Here is an 18,009-nt window from a genome sequence, read left to right as displayed (position 1 = left end):
GATAATGCCTTTTTTTTTTTTTTTTTTTTTTTTTACCTTGATCCACTGTACATCATGTAATGCACTTAAGACTCCAGCACTGGAAACCAAACAGCTATGTCCCGAAGAGGCCTCACCCAGCAGTCCAGGACAAAAAAAGGATGATCCTCTCCAAGTCAAAGGCATGTCAAGTTCTCAATTCTCCACACAAAACAGGGAATCAGCATTTCAAAAAGAAAACTGTTTACAAAATGTAAAAGCACTAAGAAGTCAATGAAATACTGCACCAATGGGAGGAGCATTCAGACTCAAGAGAAACAGGTCAGAAAAAGAAGTGCTATATTACTGTGATTTTTAAATTCTCCCTAGCATATCAAAGAGCTTTGTATCTCACAAAATCTTTGGTCTTTCCTCAATGTTAAGAATGACACAATTTATATCAGCCAGAAGGCCATTCACATAACAGAATATTTTTGTTCCAACCTCTTCCAATGAACTGTAGGTAATCTATAAGTGTGCAGATGTGCAAATGCTATAAAACAATGTGAAATTATATAGTTCTAATTTCACCTGTATACAGAGAATACACCTAACTTCAGAACACAAAAGCAGCTTCTGCAGACACTCCCCGCTGCTGCCGGGCTTCAAGCACTCTGTGCTGCAGTTGTTACAGACTCCCACAAAGCAGATCATTAATCTTTGGCCTGAAAGTTGGTCAGCAGCTTGAGCAGAGTAGGCAGGAACTTGTGCAAGAGCACAACAGTCTTGGTAAAACACAAACCCCAAGTGCCTGCTGAAGTGCTAGGGCACTGAGGCTGTCTGTGCAAACGGGGCATCAGCTCCTCCACAATGGAGATTTCTCTGTTCATATTGGACCCATCACATGAAACAGCTACCAAAAGCACATGGTAACAGCAAGAATGGGAGTTTCCTTCCTGTGTGTTTAATTCTACACTCATAGAAAATGGTTCTAAAAAGAAAAAGTAATTGCTGTTCCTAGTCCTCTATTAATCACTCTAGTAAATGAGTTTCACCGTTTTTCATATGCAGATGTCTGTAAGAGTGTATTAGTCAGAAAAAAACCCAAAACATTATCAAGGATATATATAAACTTTCAATAGAAATTTGTAGTCAAACAAAGCATTGCTGCCAGAACACCTGAAACAACTTTGGTAGATGGCCCCTTCTGAAGAACCTGAAAAAGAGAAAGCAACAGCATAAATCAATGGGCAAAAAAATCTGATTTCCCATCGCAACCATGTCAGGTACAGCAGATAAATGATTTATGCCTACAATTTTAGATATTCTCACTGATTTTTATTTAATGGCAGATTTAAAAACATTCCCAGTTATTCTGAGTACTACACAACATTGGCAATGGCACATAGAGAACCTAGGTGATACCATTACCAGCTGCAGCTGTTTAGTTAACCAAAACCTACCACACCACAGCAGAAAAGGAGGTTACTGACATCCACGTGACACAGAGATTAAAACAAATGGTGTTAGGGTGAAAATTCTGGGGGAGGGAAAAATAAAAACAAATGAACCACACACACCCAGAATAAACTACCAACTGATCCAAGTCTGAACTCAAAAGCTACCTCAGGTTTTCCCACAAAACTGTATTATTGCCTGTGTAGGCTGTTCCCATGATTACACAGCCTTTCACAGTACAACTTGCAAGTTCTGTGGCCCACGTCAGACCAGCAAACTTTAACAAGCCAGGAAAATTAATCACATCAAACTCAGATAAATACTCATAAATACTCAGATCTCCAAAAGAGCTCACCCTTGGCCTACAAAACACACAGGATATTCTGCATGTGGATGAATAAAGCATTGCAGATCTGCAATGGAAATCAGCTATGGTCTCTCACATTTGAAATGTCAAGTTTGTGCTGATCACAACCCAGTTTTCCAAAAATATCAGCTAATCAGCATTTTTCTCCCTTTTCGTCCATGGGTAAAGGAGCATGTTAAGTCTGAGCCTAAAAAGAGATCTTTTAGTCTTTAGTACTCAATTTTGAGACGCATCCATTTGACAAGACACAGGAAAACACATCACCAAAACCATTCTTTATTCATGATTTCATAAGTCATCTTCTGAGTCATTATCCTCATTTTTTTCCCATAGTTGCTGAACACAAATTATTAAATCTATGGAGAGAAGCTCTGCAGCACAATGAAGAACTGAAGTGACTAACTGGTATTTGCAATACACTGACTCTAAGCCTTTTTCATTTATTGCCAGTGGCTCATTTTTTCTGAGTGTATTCATGGCTTTGAGATAGAACTTGATAAAACTATTTTGTCTTGTTGTCCTGTATAAGGACTTGGGAATACTTAGCAAAGCATCAGCAACTACATTAGATATGACAGTTATTTCTGGCTGCTGAAACCGGTTTCCATAGTACTGAATGTAATAATGTAGCAGGATTTCAAAGTAACCTCCTACTTGCAAAACTGATCCTGCTTCTATGAGTGAGTTGGAATAATTCTCTGCAGTACTTCCACAACTTTTTTCACCTTTAGAAGGAACTATATTGCAACTTGTTTTCTCTAGGTCTTTGCCAGCACTTAGGCATTTGCATGCAGTGACTGTATTAGTGTTACCCCCTGCTGACACAGCAGTGCTCTTGTCCTTTTGACTGTCCACAAGTGAATCACTTTTACAGTTCTTGTGAGTGCCACCCGGGTGTTCACATTTAGTCCGTGGTTCCTCTACGTCTCCTGAAGCCTCATCTCCTTCAGTGGCAACACTGAACGCTTTGATGTGTGAGATGGGGTTTGAGGGTATTTGCAAGTCTGATTGCACACATGCTGGATTTTTACTTTCCTGTAAACCAGCACCTGCAATCTGTGTCTCCATTTCATCCCTATTTTCTATTACAACTTGCTGAGTAGCTGATGAATGGCACCTGAACATAAAGGAAGCTTCACTCTGGCTTTCACCATCTGCTTGGAATCCCTCCCTCTGCTCAACTGTTTTAAATAGCTGCTGCAGCACTGTAAATGCCCCTTGTAAAGCAGCAGCATGTTGCTTATTAACATCTTCCACCGGCCCACAAAGAATGAGGCAATGGGGCTCAAAGTCGCAGACGCTGGTGAAGCCTATGTGAACGCACCTCTTTGAGCCAAGCAGCAAGCGCTCGCAAAACATCACCACTGTAGTTTCACTTATTTCTGCACCTATATTATCACAACAAGGTGTGTAAGGCGAGACTCCGGTGATTTCCCTGATAAGAGCCATTTCCTCTGATGATAAGCACTCTACCACAGATATACCGTACAATTTCGCATAGTAGATAACCAGTTCCTCTTGCTTCACGCTCGACAGCAACAGCTTCACGTTGTTGTTCTGCATGTGTTTTATTATGGCTTCCGTCCTCCCCGAGGCCCAGCGCTGGGAGCCCTCATACTGACCCTCACAGTCGACGTAAAACTCGACCCCAGGGGCCGAAAGTGTGGGCTGGAGGGGCTGGGTGACCAGCACGGCCCGCAGCTCCCCGCCGGCGGGGCAGTAGGCCGCGAAGTCCCTGCACAGGACGAGCCCGGGAAGGACCCTGGAGCCGGCCACGGAGAGACCGGCCACGGTGGCGTGCAGCTCCGGGAAGCGGCGGCCGAGGAGGCGCAACAGCGAGGAGCAGAGACCGGCGGGCGGGGCGCAGGAGCGGCAGTACTCGCAGCACAGTGCCGCCAGCTGCCGCCGCTCGCCCGGACCTAGCCGGCCGCCCAGGTAGGTCTCCACCAGCGCCTCCAGGGCGTCCCCCTCGGCCCGCCGCCCGGGGAATGCCAACAGGAGATGTCCCCGCAGGCCCTGCCTCACGGCCCGCTCCAGCACCTGCGCCTCGAAGGCTCGTAGCGCCCGCCGCAGCCCGCCGCGCAGGCCCGCCGCGCACAGACCACGCAGAATGTCAGCCAGCAGCACCACGAAGCTCTTGGCGCCGTCCCCCGTCGCGGCGCGGTGGCTACCGGCGCAGGCTGCCATCATCCTGCGGGCAGACGGGGGGGGGTGGTTAAACGGCCCCGCCCCCACAAGCCCCGGCCCCCTGCCCGCCCCCACCGCTGTACCTGGCCGTAGGGGACTCCAGGCGCAGCGCCTCCAGCAGGCGCCATCCGTCCCGCGTCAGCAGCGCCTCGCCGCCGGGACCCACCAGCAGCGCTCGCCGGCCCCAGGGCCCCAAGGCGCCGCGTACCGCGCCCGCTAGCGCTGCCGCCTCCTGCGCCAACCGCCCCAGATCCGACTGCACCGACTGCACCGACATGGCAACCGCCGCCACGCCGCGCCGCGCCCCGCCCTTTCCGCCCGCTGCGCCGCAGGGCAGTCACGAACACGCAGGACAATCACAAATGCGCTTCGCCACCCGTGGCTGAGGGGGCGCGGAGGACCTCCTGACTCGAAGCCCTGAGGGGAGATAAGCCCCTGAGGAGGGCGGGGAAGCCGGGTAGAGGAAGGGGGTATGGGGGGAGAACCCGATGGCGACCCGCGGACGCGGCGCACAGAGCGGAGCAGGGCGGAGGTGCGACACATCTTTATTGAGTGCAGCGGGGGAAGGCGGCCCCGGCCCCAGCCCCGAAGGGTCCCGCCCCGGCCGGTAACAGTTCAAGCCCGGGGTACAAGCGGCAGGCCCGGAGGAGGCACAGCGCGGAAAGGGCGGCGGGGGCCTCGCTGAAACACGGGCGGACTCGGTGCGGTGAAGACTCAGCGTGGCCCCTTGGTCAGAGGAATGGCCTGGGCTGGGTCCCGGGGCAGTGACAACGGGGACGGATACCGGGAGCCCCGTCCTCGGTCCGCAGCCTGCTGCAGTGTTAGATCGAGGATAAAAAGCCGAAATAATCCGTGAGGTTGCTATTTTGTGACGTCTGTTTCTGTGATACCATAAACAAAGTATTGCAGCTTCCAATTGCAAGACTGCCGGTATCAAACACCAAAAATCCTCCGCTCCGTGGCTCAGCAGCCAGAAGAGGGAATAATTTAAAGTGGTTTTTAACAGCTGATTCCCCCCCCAAGGGCTGGATGAAGCAAGAAAGTTATTTTCAAACACAAAGTCAGATGTTACATATGGCACAAACTTGACAAATTTTCTTTACCCATCTCAGAACAGCAAGAAACCTGTCAAGAAGGCACAGTTTACAATACTTGAATGTCTCCTAAATTTTCTGTTATTCCAGGATATCCTTGAAATAATAATTAAAACTTACAGATGTACAGAATCCTTGTTATATGTTATTTACACAAACAGTGGTGAAATAATAGCCTTTTAAGAAACTATACAAAGTCTGTTCCATACACACCAGTATAGAAAAAAAAATAATCGCAAAGGCACAGGAGGACAGTGAACACAAGAAAAAAACAAACCCAAAACAAAAAAACATCACTACATTTTATGGGATAATCTTCCAAACTTTCAAATAATTTATGAGATGGAATTAGGAGGAGTAGGTGGGGAAACAAGCTAAATAATGTCAGCTATTTAAAGGAATCAACATATAAAATGAAACAAACTTCATCTGCTGCTGAAAGTGATACTTGCAGCATTTCACATGGTGTTTTTTTCCTTAACTTTAGGTCTTCTGTAGCTAACAAATGTCAAATTAAGGGCTTAGAATGCATTAAAAAAAAAAAAAAAAAAAAAAAAAAAAACGAAACAAACAAGACAGACCCAAACCAACAGAACAAGGCAATAAATTCTGAAAACATTTCCTGTACAAGAAAAAAAAAAAAAAAAAAAGAACAAGTGCTGTTTTAAACTTTAAAAACTCGCAAGAAGCCACAGCCCTCACATATCTGCAAGCTGTACTATTAATTTTTATAACTGTGCAGGGCTCAGTCTTAAGTATGTAATATTCAAGACACATATTTAAGGAGGACAATGGTGATGATGCACTAAAGAAAAGGCTGTGTATATGCCTGTGACCAGCTGCACTGCAAAAATCAGACTAACTTCTTTGCTCCTTTCATGGAAGAGAACGCAATACAAAACCCAGCAGATTACAGGAATTACTAAGTTTTCTATACATTCTTTAGAATTTAAGTTTTGTAATGATACAGTCAATCAGACTGCAATCCTGCTTTTCAGAAAGCTTAGTAAGACATTGTTTACCTTCCTGGGTCACCAATAAAACCACTGTTATAACAGAACAGAAGTCAAATCGAATTTGGTCTTTTACTTATTTTAGGCATAAATTTCAGATGTGAACTCTGTTTAGTCTGACATTGTCCAACTCTGCAGCCAGCCAGCTGGGTCAAATCCACACTTAATGGTATGCAGTCTGTGTAAAAATGACCACAGACTGTGTTATGAACTGATCTTGAATAAAAGTGATTTAAAAGTCAAAAGGAAAGGCCTGAAACTTTTAACTATCAGAAAAGAGCTTCAGCACCACAAATTTTTAGCAGATGATTATTTTAGGGCATTGAAGTTATTCCCCAATTTCTCACTTATTTCCTCTGGTATTCTCATGTACAGAGTATGCTTTAAGGCTTATAATGGGTTTTAAGACAGGTAACACTGACACCTGAATGCAATAATGAATGGCCAAATTCTAGACTCAGAACATTAATGCTATAATATTCTGCTTTCTTTATGCCATGTTATACATGACAAACAACTTCAACTTCTTTTTTAGAGACTTAAGGATTTAAAAAAAAAAATACTTGTACACCAGTGAGAGAGGGACTTTCTATGTTCACAAACTTTACCTCATGAGCTGTAAGTGCAAGTCAAATCAAATTTGGTCTTGCCCATGTATACAAGATTATTCTGGTTAAGGTATGACATTCCAGAAAATGATTCAAGACCAAACTATGCCAATATGGAGCTGTAAGTAATAAACTGAAGTTGGCTGCTTAAACAATAGGCTTTTATGTAGCTGAGGCCCAAAGGAGGAGAAAGAAAAAGAAAAACAGAAAGCGTATGAAGATGTCTGCTACAGGAATTTGTAAGTTAGACTGACAAGCAACAAGCAAATAATATTTTCACCAAATACTAGGTGAGACAGATGAAGAACAGAAAGGTAGATTACCTGGACAGTCAGGGAGGCTGCCAGGGGCAGAGGGGTAACCAGGCCACAGCAAACAGCCACAAGTGACCTTTGAAATGTTCCACTGTCCAGGGATGAATTTGGTTTCTGAGAGGATACTCTGAAAACAAACTTGGCTGCCCTTTGCATTGTGCTACTCATCCTCCTATCTGGGTGACTGGAAGTACCTTTACATACAATACAGCCCCCTTCTGATTTTTTTTATGCTTGAGTAGCATTAGGAATTCACCAGGTATACACTGGCACTAAATTTTTTTGCTGGAATTCTACAAGTTTGAGAAATGCATATATTTCTGCAAATAAAAATGTTGGAAACCTGTTTTACACTGAAACTTAAGCCTCACACCAATATGGTATGGCTACAGCATAATGAATAGGTGCATCAGTGTGTCCTGTTAGGTAGTATATATTACAGTAAGGAGAAATTTAACAAAGACTTAAAGTTTCACTCTCTTTTGTTTTACTATTTGTGTTGTTATCCCTCCCACAACTTCTGAAGCCTTTACCCTTGTAAACACACAAGTTTTCATTACCAAGTGAACCCATGATCATGCCCAGATTCTGTTCTCCATCGTCTGCCATTTGGGAGGTTCAACTCAAGCTACACTTTAAGCACACGTTTCCCTCTTCACATTTTGCTTCGAAAATAAGAGTGAACCCTGGCATCAGCAGTCTATCTGCTAACAGTGATATGGCCATATACAAATGTAAATTCAAAGCCGTGGATTTTTCTAGATTTACAAACATACCATAAATCCCTGACATTTGCAATCAATGAGAGAGACTGTACCAAGACAGTACCTTCTTGGGTGCTGTACTGTTAAAAATACACTCTGTACAGTAGATAAAGGAATAGTTTCGCGAAGAACCTGAACTTCTAAAACTATATATAAAAAAAAAAAAAACCGCAAAACCCAGCTGGCTTACAAGCCACTGTAGGATTAAAATTGTCATACTTTCAAAACAAATCAAGGACATTATATAGGACATCATGTTGCAGAATTCTGAAAGACCAGAGGTTTTTACTTGCCAGTTCCTAATGTGATCCCACTCACGATCATGCGTCTGTTTGGACCTTAAACAAATGTTTGCTTTCAAACACCCAAAGCCATTTACAAAAAAGTGTTGGCTACTTCAAAAGTTCCTCTGTTACAAAAATGCTAAGTTTAAATGTACCAAAGTATACTCATTTATCATTCTGTTGTAACAGGAATCACATCCTGCCTATAGGGTCTGACCTCTGAGTTTTTAGCTGCATCTGTTCTGTGGTGAAGATTCATCACTACAGTATATGACGTAATATAAAACACAAGGCTGATGTTGGATGTCTGTGAGACAGAGGCACACACCAGGAGCAAGAGTGTACTGGCACTTACACAATTCCTACTTCCACTAGGTAAAGACAGGAGTATGATTCTGAACCATGGAGGCTGAGGCAAAGTTCTGTAAGTTGTTGCTACAGGGCTCTTTTAGATAGTATTGCATCATTTAAAGTCCGACCTAAAATATGATCCTCAGTAACAGTTCGATCATTCCAGTTCAGAAAGGCCCTTGTTCACACTTCCTATTTGAACAAGAAATTAATGATAAGCTGCAGCAGAACCACGAGTAAAATGAAGACATAGTGCTTAAACTGCAAAAAATGGTAGTCCACAGGCGGTGAATTAGAAGTGACTCTATTTCGTAGAGCCATGATGTCTCTGCAAGATAGAAAACAGATTCTTGTAAATTACAGTCTGGACAATTTGGCATTTTGTAGTACGTTAGGTCTCCTAAGAGAGGACATTTTCTGAGGAAAATTATGAAACATCGAGCAATCAACATTTGAGAAGAAATGCTCTAAAGCAGAAAGATACATGCCAGCCTCCAAGAAAAGAACCCAGAAAATTAATATTCCATAAACAATTTTAAGGCATTTTATATAGTACTACCTCTTAATGTCTTCTTGTGTTTCCTTTATAGATTCAATGGCACTCTGAAGTTCACCAAGATCTGCCCCTTTTTTCCTTATTCTTGTATTAAGCTTCAGAAGTTGTGCTAAGAAAATACAAAAGCCAGATGTAATTCGTTGGAAGTGACCAAGTCAAAAAAGCAACAGAGTGACAATGACAAACTCAACCAGAGGCAAAAATGAGGGGTAAGTTTCTAAGCTTCTGTTGGAAACCGAAGCTTTATTTCAGAGTAATCTATAGTACAGAGGGACAGCAAGCACTGTATTGTTTAATTTGTGCAAGCATTAACATCAAAAATCTGCCTTCTAACAACATACTGGTCAACAAATTAAAATGAGTAATTTTGTTTTAGGAAAGAAAAATTTACAATTTTTTCTCCAGATGCTAAACTTGTGCAGCACTTAAGCCTACCTACACCACATACTGAAGTTCAAAAGGAAAGGAATTAAAACCATAAACCATTCTGCTTTTGTTTATCCAGATGTGCTTCCCACTGGATGAAACTGTGATCTAAAGCATGTATTATTTCATAAAATAAGCACTAAGTCAAGAGCATGTGTAATTACACAACTCCATCTCACTGTCAAATAAATCTGTATGCAAATGTATTTTTTCCTACCTTCACTTCCAGAGGAGTCCTGGTTATCAGGCTCTGGGGATGAGAAACCACACTCCCCTTTCTTCTGACTGGCTGGCTTTCGCTTGATTTTTGGAACATTAACCTAAAATTGATAAACTTATGATTTCTGGCGAACCAGAACTGTACCAAAACAACATAACAGTAATATTTAAAAGCACAATATTTAATAGAAGATAGATACTGTTAAAAATTGTAATGTATAAGTAGTCTAAAGTTTGTGCATTTCCCATTTAAGTGAAAATACACATTAAGCTGTTCAGTTCAAGTTTGTGTATTCTATATTCCTATCCTACCAAGTCATCTCTACTGCTTAGGATGTGCCACAGAAGTGAAAGACTATGGAATGGGTAATCTAAGTTATTATAGGATAACAACAGCATTTCCTATTGCTCCCAAAGCTTTGATGACCTTTATACACTTAATGCAATACATACAAGTCCCTGGATCTTTGCTGCACCTGCGAACAGAACTGAAATATACCATTGGTGTCCGATGCCGAACTTTTGTTTGGATGGTGCCATCTTTTTCAAACTGGATCATATCATTCAAAGGATCCCAGGGTCTGGTACTAGACAAAGTGAATGTAATTGATTAATGTCACAGTATAATTAATAACATAAAAAATACTTTTCTGCTCAGAAACTATTTGCTATGAACAGGTTAAAGCTTGCTCTCTCCCTATATATAAGTCAGACATGAAATAAGCAATCCTATCTTCTAAGTATAGCCCAGTTCTAAACTGAAGGGCCAAGACAGCCAAAAAATAAACTTCATATCCAGGTCAAACACTCATCCAGCTAGTAAGAGTACAAGCTATTGTATTAACCAACAGTATCATGAATTTATCTGGATAATGATTCCATTTGTCAGACACTGAGAAGTTCTGACTTAATGCACATTTACTCTTTTAGAACTACAGGGAAATTATGGGATCTTGTAAATGATCGTTTTTTTTGAGGTGTGGCTTCTTTTTTTTCTCTTTTAGAGATGCACAGGAAGGAGAAGTTAAGAATCAGTCACCTGAAACCTGCTTTCATCCCAAAGGTGTACTTGTAATCAAGACTGGTTTCAAGAGGCACTAATGAACAACACAGTGTGCTTGTTCTGGTTTGCCTAGAGTGCTTTTCTAGGCACAGGTTGATACTAATTTAAAAAGCAAGCAGAAGACACAGCTCACTGGAGAACAACATGCAGCCAAAGACAGACTGACATCCCTACCTTTTCAGGACAGAAACTTCAAGTCAGCTGCATGAAGATCATTCTTATGCACAGCTTTAGTGATAGTAAATAAAGCATGAATTTCCTTTCATCTCCTCCTATATGCCTTTTAAAGCACTTGTAGCTGTTTCAGATGTTGTGAACACACACCTGCATTTACATCTTGGCTTAACCTTGCTTGGCTTAAATGTCATCTAAGGTAACTGGGTAAGAACAAGGCATTGCTCTCCCAAAAGTTGTTTGTATTTGTAATCCAGATACCTAAATCCACAATCCAGATACCTTAAATGCCACAGTTCACTGAACACAGCTTTCACAGTAAGCATAGAAGACTGCCCTCTACATGGACCAGGTGGTGAGCCAGCATTTTTTGTGTAAAAAGGAGACAAATTTCTCCCAGAGACTGCTGACAGCACAAACTGCTTTCTCAGACACGATTAAATTTCTCTGGTGCATCCTTGAACCACAAGGCCAAAAGGAGACAGGAAATAAGACAGATTAACAAAACTAGTCCTTAAAGCTGCAAGGGACAGTCTAACAGATTTTAAATGCCAAATTTTTCCTGATGGTTTTACACAAGTTTCAGCAGTACAGACAGTCATTTCAGCTGACTATTAACAACTCTTCCAACAGGAAGAGGAATCAACACTAGAAGGTTCAAAACAAGAAAGTGTGCTTCCTAGAGCATTTATTTGGTCTAGCTGGGAAATTCCCTGCTATACAATGTTTTGGGTGGTAAAAGTCTGCATAGACTTAGGAGGAAACCAAGGACATATGTGGAAAATTAATCTGCTGAGAGTTGCTAAATAGACAGAATTCCTGCTTGATTCCAGGAAACCTTTGAGTTGCAAATTTGCTGGAGACATTAAGAGTACTGAGGATTCCTCTACTCTTCCCTATACACACTCTTAGGCCACTGCCTCAATATTGCCATTCTTGTACAGAAGAGTGAAGGGTTCCCAGGTTTAGCCATGAGTGTATACTTCCAGCACCAGTGGCTTTAGAATTATTTAACTCAGAGTATATAATCTTCAGATACTTTACTTTTACAACACTTTGTGTTACAAGCACTCCAAGACTCACTCAGCATATTTGTAATGCCATTCTCCTGTGACTGGATCCTGATCGAACAGCTTGCATGTCCACTCTTCACCCTTAAGCTTCCTCTCTTTGGCACTCTTTCTCTGAGCTTCTTCCAGAATGTATTTCTCTTGAGTAGCTTCTGTTTGGTCTTTATTATTTATTGCTCTTGTCACTTGTTGCCAAAGCCTGAAAAATGAGCAATATGGAGAGTTAACTATCTGGTTGAAAGAAATAATTGCAATTTAATTACAGGCTAAGCAAAGGGATCAGCCTCTAATAAAATATTTCCATGTTGCAATGCATGTTTTATCTGCATTTCCATCAAGACTTTCCATGACTGTAAGGCTTGTATGTATTTAGTGGTGCTGCTTTCTTGTATTGCAGGCCAATATCAGCAAACATGGGAAAGAAATTACAATTTGTTCATAACTTGGAGATGATAAATATGTCAAAATAATTCTACATTGTAAAGGGAACTTACTTCTCTGACTCAAAGTCATCTTGTTCTTCAAACTTCACTGTGTATCTAGGTAGTCTACGCTGCTTGATATCAGATGTTGGGTTCCAGAATGTCTCTGAAACATCTGTCTTCTCAGTAATGGTAACTTCACTGTCCTGTAACATATATAATTCAATTACTATAATTGCAATAATCTCAAAAAGGGAGGAATAAGCACATTTTTTCATAACAAGGATTTATTTTCTTTTGGATGTACATAGTTAAGAAGAATTAGATATGCTAGCTTTGAAATTCAATTTCTGCATGCTGTGCTAGTTTCAACTTGGAACACAGATGCAGTGCAACCAATACCATGGCAAAACAACAGCGGTGCCAGGGTAATCTCACCAGAACTGAAACAAGCTGATGCCATAACAATTCATCATAGTACTAACAAAAATACTAAAATATCTCACAAGTTGAAAGGTATTTTCTTTATGAACTACTCAAAAAGTACACAATCTTTCCACCTATTAACAGAATCAACCCTATGTTGATTCTATACTTTCTTGAGAATTGTCTTTTGTTAAAAGTGGTACTCAACTCTTTTTTTTAAACTTGAGACTTTTTCATAATTGTTATTTTAACCTGTCTCAAGTATCAGCCAGAATTTAAAACACCATCATTCACTACTTACCCAGTGACCCTCCAAAATAGCCAGAACTTCCTTGCCAAGCTTAATCTTCCCTGATACTTGGTTAACACTGTCATTGTTACCCAAAAAAGGCTGCAAAACAAAAAAATATTTTAATGTTTGTTTTAATAGCAAATTATTTTTGCAATTATGTTTATGTTAAGGAGAAAAGTACATTTATGAAATGTGATGTAAACAACCCTGGGGGCTTCTAGTTATAATTTTTGCCTATTTAATAGTAATTTTTAAATTGTATAAAACCACAGTAAGCTGTTCTCTTATGTTGTATTTTCATAATAGATTTGCTGAGCAAAATTATTTTCTAAAAAATGTGGAAAGAAAATGGAAAATAATACAGAAAACAGTGACAAAATGATCCCTTGAAGGAAATAGTCATTTGCTACACTAATTTCACCACTTTGCCAAGGATTTTTTGTTCCTAGAGATTATTGCAGAAGCAACAACAAAAAAGACCGCTAGGGATTTTCTTTGGCCTTTTTGATAGCCTGCTCGTTGATCCTATAGGCTGACAAGGCAAAATATCAACTAACACAGCCTTATAAGTTTTGTTTCCCCAGTAATTTCTGAATACAGTTTCCCTCTCCATGTGCACAATTAATTATTTGTTTGGCTTTAAATCAGTTTCTTCCTCAAAGATGGCAAACGTATTGTAGAAGTGCTATTTATCTATAAGTATTTTAGAAACATTTATTTAGCTTTTTTTAGTGGTCAGGTGCCAAAAGTAGTCCATGTATCCTGTTGCTTAGCACTGGGCATTAGGCTGATTTAAATGTTTGCCAAAGCCTTTGGTCATGTTTATTGAAGGTGTCATAAGTAAATTTTAACCCAGGATGGAAGAGGGGAGCCTGGGTTTGAATTCTCCTGCAAGGGTTCTCTAGGAGTTTAAAAGTCTGCGAACATTTTTAGGGAATTAAAAATCACCACAGTATATTAACAAAAATACACAAAATACCCAGTCAGTTAGTCAGATCACTAAATACTTCCCCTGTTCTTACACATTTGTAGTTGCACACTGTTGCAGGTAAAGCAGAACATTGGTTTTCCCCCATTAGAGCTGTTCTTAAGATTCGTATAGCCAGCAGTACACTTGAGTTTTTAATCACCAGAGATGAAGTCAGACATGTAAGTTTCAGACAAAACCTTTGGACCCAGAAGAAAACATTTTAAAAAACATGACAATACACTAGGTTCAAATAGCTGGGTATGTAGCAGCTAAAATGTAAAAACCTCAGTTTCCAAAATGACAATTCCATATTAAGTCAGATCATGTCTAAGGAGCGACCTAATAAATTTATTTTTTTATTATTATCGTTATGCTCATTCTTCTTCTAGTGCTCACAGCATCTACTAACCTTGAGTTTGAATTCAATTGTTGAACTGTAGCCAGTTTTCTCACAGGTGATGTTGACTGTTCCCCCAAGCTCTAAGGTCATTGTGCCATAAAGAATTCCTGCAGGACAAGAAAATGGCTACAATGAACATTTAGAACTAAAAATGATTAAGAGACTCCTAAGTTCTTTGGGCACAATTCCTAGAATAAACACATCTATGTCAGAGGAAAAATCATCTTTTCAGAAAACCTTTCATAATGATAAGCACGATCTTTTCGCCAAGTAAGGTAACCCAAACAGAAACAAAAAGATCTAAGCACATTACAGATAAGGAGGAAAAATGGTTTATTAAGATGTATCTTTGGCAGCATATGCTGCTTGTTCTAGCAAGGGTGGTATTTCGTCCTATTGGAGATGACTGGAGGAGAAGGCAAACTTTTGAAATTAAGACAGGAAAATAATTGTCTGACAAAGACAGCAAAGAAAAACACCATTTGAAAAGTATGTACAGTCAGACCACAGGTGAAGACAATAATGGACAACCAATATAAGACAACACCAACAATGTCTCTGGGTGCTCCTGGAAGCACAAAGCTGACAATGCTGAGTACACTTTATTTACCATGATTACTGTTTCTCCCCCTGCAATCCAGCATTTGAAACACTGAATATATTTTACTCTCTTTCACTGTATATCCTTCTACCTTTTCCCTGTAAGATTTCTTAGTCACATTGGACTCCCTCCTGTTTGACTGAATGTGCGTTTTGTGCCTTTTAATTGTAAAGTATTAGTTATGTTAAAAAATCCAGCAGACAATTAAAAATATCCATTACCAATGGAAAGAAGTGAGCCTACCAAACTAATGTGAAATTACCTAATTCTGCTCACTGATTTTCATACATTTAAAATGAAGAAAACATAGTTGCTGAATATAAGGCTTCTGAAAGAGAATTCTGTCAAGAGAACAGATGGGTGGATATATCTGAGGAGGTAACTGAATTTAAAAATTAGCCACTCTGAAATGTAGTTTTTGTACAACTGCTGACTTCCCAGAAAATTTTACGAGCTACTGACCAGTTTACCTTCGTAAAAGTAAAGACAAATGGTCATGATTTACACTCCAATTACACAGTGAGATGTAGATGCTACATTGACTCTCATTTATGAGAGGAAAATACCAGAACAGCTCAAAACTGTTCTTTAAAAAGATCAACTCAAACAGTAAATTATTGTAATGTAATGACAGCTAGCTATATGTTCTTACTTTTAATGTTCTTACTTTTAAGAAAAAAACCCAAAACAACTCTATGCCAAAAACCAGATCACTGATTAAACAACAGATGTGTTTCTCTCCTGATAAAATACATGGAAGCCTAAAGCCACCAATATTGCCTATGTTCAGAACACTCTTCTAAAATGACAAGCTCAAGTTCAACACGGTATACTATTTAGAAAAATTAACTGTTTACAATAACAAACTTCTGTTCTCATACTCTTGCCATGTAGAGAATGAAAAAACCCACTACCTTTACAATGAGCATATGGCATTGTCATTACATAATCTTCTCCTCTATTTAGGAATGTTAGTCGTCCTTCTCCATCTAGTATGGCAGATAACGAATTCCCTGAAATTCAAGGACAAAAAAAAAAAAATCACATTTCTCACCCTGAACAACAGTCAACAGTTCCTAATAACTGACCAATAAAATTAAGAACATCAGAATATTTAGCATTGCAATTAATCTTATTTTATAAAGCCACTAAAATACACATCTTCAATGAAAAAATAAATACCCCAAAAATAGGAGTTAAAATTCCGAAAGCCAGTAGCAAAAACTTTGTAAGGAAAGGGTAATACATTGTAATACTTTGATTAAACTCAATTTTTCTAGTGACCTTCTTTCACCCAAAAAACACAGTTCATTTGCACTGATTTTACACTCCTCAAGCAAAAAAAACCCCACATTATTTACCATAGAATTTGGATTTTGCCAGAACGCTACCACTAAGGCAAAAACCATCCTTGCGGTTGCTAACATAGAAGGCAGATACTGGAGGATGATGGGATACCTGTTGAAACAAACAAAAAAAGCCCAAACAAAAAAATTAAGCAAAAAATTTAACATAGTATAAACCTTGAACTAATAAGGACAGAATGAAAAATTCAAGCTGCACATAACATACAGTTAATATATGTGAAATGCGATTGTCGCTTTTTGGGATAAAGATCAAGCAAGCATTTTTACTGAATTTCAAGAGTAAATAAAATTAGCAACCGACTTTTACTGGAGGAAGAGGAAAGAAAAATCCTGGAGTCACCTTTGTCCCTCTAGGAAGATGGATGCAAATAGACACCTGAAGAGCTTTTATGATGCAATTAATGCCTTTAATTTAACTGCAATTAATTATTTTAATGTATTTAAATATAATTATTAAACTTATAAAAATTACTTTAAATACATTTTCTGAAACTAATATATTGTTTGTCTAGCACAAAAACACAATACATTTACTTTTCTTCAAAATATTTATGCCAGTTTTTGCAGCTACCTGTTCTGCAATGTAAAAAGTCTTGCTATTTGTCCTTGGATGAATCCACATGCAGCGAAAAGTCTCACCAAGTATCGGATTGTACGGCTTTTTTAGTCCCTAAGCAGAAACATAACAGAGTAGGCATACAATGCAGGTGCAGAATTTACAAAATACTTTATCAGTCTGTCTGTGAAGACACACACACACACAAACACACACACACACACAGAAAAGTCCTAATTTGTATGCTGAAGCACACTATACTTAATTTCATCATCTGTATATGATCCCCATTACTCTGCTCTTCACCCTAAGGAGATTAGCATAGGTTTATTATTTTTGCTATCTATTCCAAGCCACACATAAGAAAAAACAGAATATAAGAATTGTTTCATAGGAATTATCACAGACCTTTTGTCTGAAGTTGGGCAGTAAGCACTTTGTTATTTCAGTGCTGTTTCCCACCAACTGAACTATAAAGAATACCCAGAGTAAAGCTAAAGCTAAATGATGTAGTGAATATTTTACTCCTCCAACTGTAGCATGCTATCACTGAAGAGTAGAAAACATAGAACTGTCTCAGCTTTATCACAAAACGTTCAGTCCAACTCCTGCTCCAAGAGAAAAAAGCCCAAACAATTGAATATAGTCTATTTTAAGAATGGATGGGGACAATAAAGGTCCACAACGTATTTGTGTAAATAATGAAAACTTAACCTTGCTTTTCAAAAATGCATAGCTATGTTATTTTAAAACAAAAACTTACACCAGCACATCCCCAAACCCTCAGACTAGACACAGTGACTGAAATAAAGACAAAATAATATGAGAGGACACCTTTGGCTTTTTGTAGAATCCTGACAAATACCACTTCACTACTTTTTTCATGCGGTTGTAAGCGTTCTCTTCAAGAGCAGCTCTATGAAAGAAATGGAACACACAGATAAAATAGCACTATTGTTGCAGTTATAACATGGTATCAATTGTTGTTATATATCTTGTATCTAGGAGTTTACTAAAGCAAAGGTTTTGTGATTTGTAGTACCATAAAACCTTCAGCTTGACTGATTAA

At 39.7% G+C, this 18,009-nt stretch overlaps 2 protein-coding genes across 9 annotated transcripts in view; both read right to left on the bottom strand.

Annotated features, from left to right (window-relative positions):
- Positions 1-2,043: 2,043 nt before the first annotated feature.
- Positions 2,044-4,301, bottom strand: BBS10 (Bardet-Biedl syndrome 10). Its single transcript, XM_071766530.1, has 2 exons — positions 4,054-4,301; positions 2,044-3,974 (listed from the first exon to the last, which is right to left on the bottom strand). The coding sequence occupies exons 1-2, from the start codon at positions 4,245-4,247 to the stop codon at positions 2,072-2,074; spliced, it is 2,097 nt and encodes a 698-aa protein (XP_071622631.1). The 5' UTR covers positions 4,248-4,301; the 3' UTR covers positions 2,044-2,071.
- Positions 4,302-4,500: 199 nt separating this feature from the next.
- Positions 4,501-18,009, bottom strand: part of OSBPL8 (oxysterol binding protein like 8) — an 81,645-nt gene continuing 68,136 nt past the window's right edge. For 7 of the 8 annotated variants that reach the window (XM_071766480.1, XM_071766456.1, XM_071766466.1 and 4 more), the window contains 12 exons: positions 17,775-17,856; positions 16,956-17,054; positions 16,379-16,475; positions 15,932-16,030; positions 14,426-14,523; positions 13,056-13,145; positions 12,401-12,534; positions 11,920-12,105; positions 10,099-10,186; positions 9,598-9,700; positions 8,958-9,063; positions 5,039-8,726 (listed from right to left, as the gene is read on the bottom strand). In XM_071766480.1, the coding sequence (XP_071622581.1) occupies positions 8,591-8,726; positions 8,958-9,063; positions 9,598-9,700; positions 10,099-10,186; positions 11,920-12,105; positions 12,401-12,534; positions 13,056-13,145; positions 14,426-14,523; positions 15,932-16,030; positions 16,379-16,475; positions 16,956-17,054; positions 17,775-17,856 (1,318 nt within the window). In that variant the 3' untranslated portion in view covers positions 5,039-8,590. Of the gene's footprint in view, positions 8,727-8,957; positions 9,064-9,597; positions 9,701-10,098; positions 10,187-11,919; positions 12,106-12,400; positions 12,535-13,055; positions 13,146-14,425; positions 14,524-15,931; positions 16,031-16,378; positions 16,476-16,955; positions 17,055-17,774; positions 17,857-18,009 lie in introns of all 8 variants that reach the window. The other variant, XM_071766499.1, reaches the window with a different exon arrangement.

The sequence above is a fragment of the Heliangelus exortis genome, chromosome 1 (assembly GCF_036169615.1).
Source record: "Heliangelus exortis chromosome 1, bHelExo1.hap1, whole genome shotgun sequence".
Classification (NCBI taxonomy): Eukaryota; Metazoa; Chordata; class Aves; order Apodiformes; family Trochilidae; genus Heliangelus; species Heliangelus exortis.
The sequence above is the reverse complement of the archived record's forward strand: the minus strand, read 5'-3'. Positions and strand labels throughout refer to the sequence as shown.